At 36.7% G+C, this 1,282-nt stretch overlaps 1 protein-coding gene across 1 annotated transcript in view; it reads right to left on the reverse strand.

Moving 5' to 3' along the window:
* SNX25 (sorting nexin 25) overlaps positions 1–1,282 on the reverse strand; it is a 90,233-nt gene that overhangs the window by 928 nt on the left and 88,023 nt on the right. The window contains exon 17 of the mRNA XM_023514904.1: positions 822–1,003. Within this exon, the coding sequence (XP_023370672.1) occupies positions 822–1,003 (182 nt within the window). The remainder of the gene's footprint in view (positions 1–821; positions 1,004–1,282) is intronic.

The following is a 1,282-nucleotide window of genomic DNA, read 5'->3' on the forward strand; positions in this document are numbered from 1 at the left end:
CACATATAACAGATGCTTATTGGCTCTTCTTTCTTGCAGTGCGTTGAATATTTTTATTATACCATGGCGGGCATTTTGCTGTCCAACAAGGCTCTGAAGCATATCTGAAAAATTAAGTTTATATTCTATGCTGCTATTGAAAAAATGGCAATGCAGATATCTGGTAAAAGAGATACCACATGATATATAATAAAGGAACTGAGGCATGAGAAACATGAATGGTCAAAGATAAAAGATTTAGGAGTTTTCAAAGTATTTACACAAAACTCTAATTTTGTATAGTTACTATTTTAATTAAAATCTTAACAGATTTTTTACTTTATAAGTCCTACTAAAGTATACTATTTTGAGAGCATTTTAAATATTTATTCTAAATTTTCTAATTAAAAGGCTTTTTTGGTTTTGTTTTGTTTTTTGAGACAGTCACACTCTGTCACCCTGGGTAGAGTGCCATGGCCTCAGCCTCCCCTGAGGAGCTGAGACTACAGGGACCTACCACCACACCAAGCTAGTTTTTCTATTTTTAGTAGAGAAGGGGTCTCACTTTTTGCTCAGGCTGGTCTCAAACTCCTAAGCTCAAGGGATCCTCCTGCCTTGGCTTCCCAGAGTGCTGGTGGGATTATAGATATAAGCTACCATCCCCAGCCCTTAATAAAATTCTCAGTACAACTTCTTAGCAAGTGACAAGGAATGTCTTAAAAGAAAAGAATGTGATTGTTCTTTTTCACTGTAAGTAATGTTTTTTGAGAGCTACAAATGAAAAATGCCTTAACAGTTATCATTCCCGCTTTATACTTGTCAGGGTATAGCTCAGGCCTCACCTGGAATGTTTTCGAGTAGCTTCTGCTGTGCTCTCTGTTTGGTTTCCTGACATTGCTCTTGGCTTCTGCTTGCGGTCAGTGGTGCCGTTTTCTCATTTGGCCAAAAAGCATCCCGGAAAACACTGATGTAGTAAACCAACATTTGCTCGCTGAAAATCCAGTTCACTGTGTCTCGGATTTGTCTTTTAAAAGAAAATTATTTCTTGGATAAGACTTTTCAAAAATGTCCTCTACTCTCAAAAGGCATTTGTCAGTGAGCAGATTAAGATACAGCCTGATCTAAACGTTTGATGAATAAACTAGGAATTAGATTTTCAATCTCTGGCTCTGAAGATTATTATTTTAGTAAACTAGATGCCCATTTATTTTAGGAGCTCACTATTTTCACTGGCATGTCTGCCATGTAGTAAGTACCTTTCAATCTGTAAAGACAAGAACTGTGAGACTAATTTGTTTGAAGA

This window comes from Otolemur garnettii, unplaced genomic scaffold (genome assembly GCF_000181295.1).
Source record: "Otolemur garnettii isolate 467f Iridium unplaced genomic scaffold, OtoGar3 scaffold00061, whole genome shotgun sequence".
In the NCBI taxonomy this organism is placed as follows: domain Eukaryota; kingdom Metazoa; phylum Chordata; class Mammalia; order Primates; family Galagidae; genus Otolemur; species Otolemur garnettii.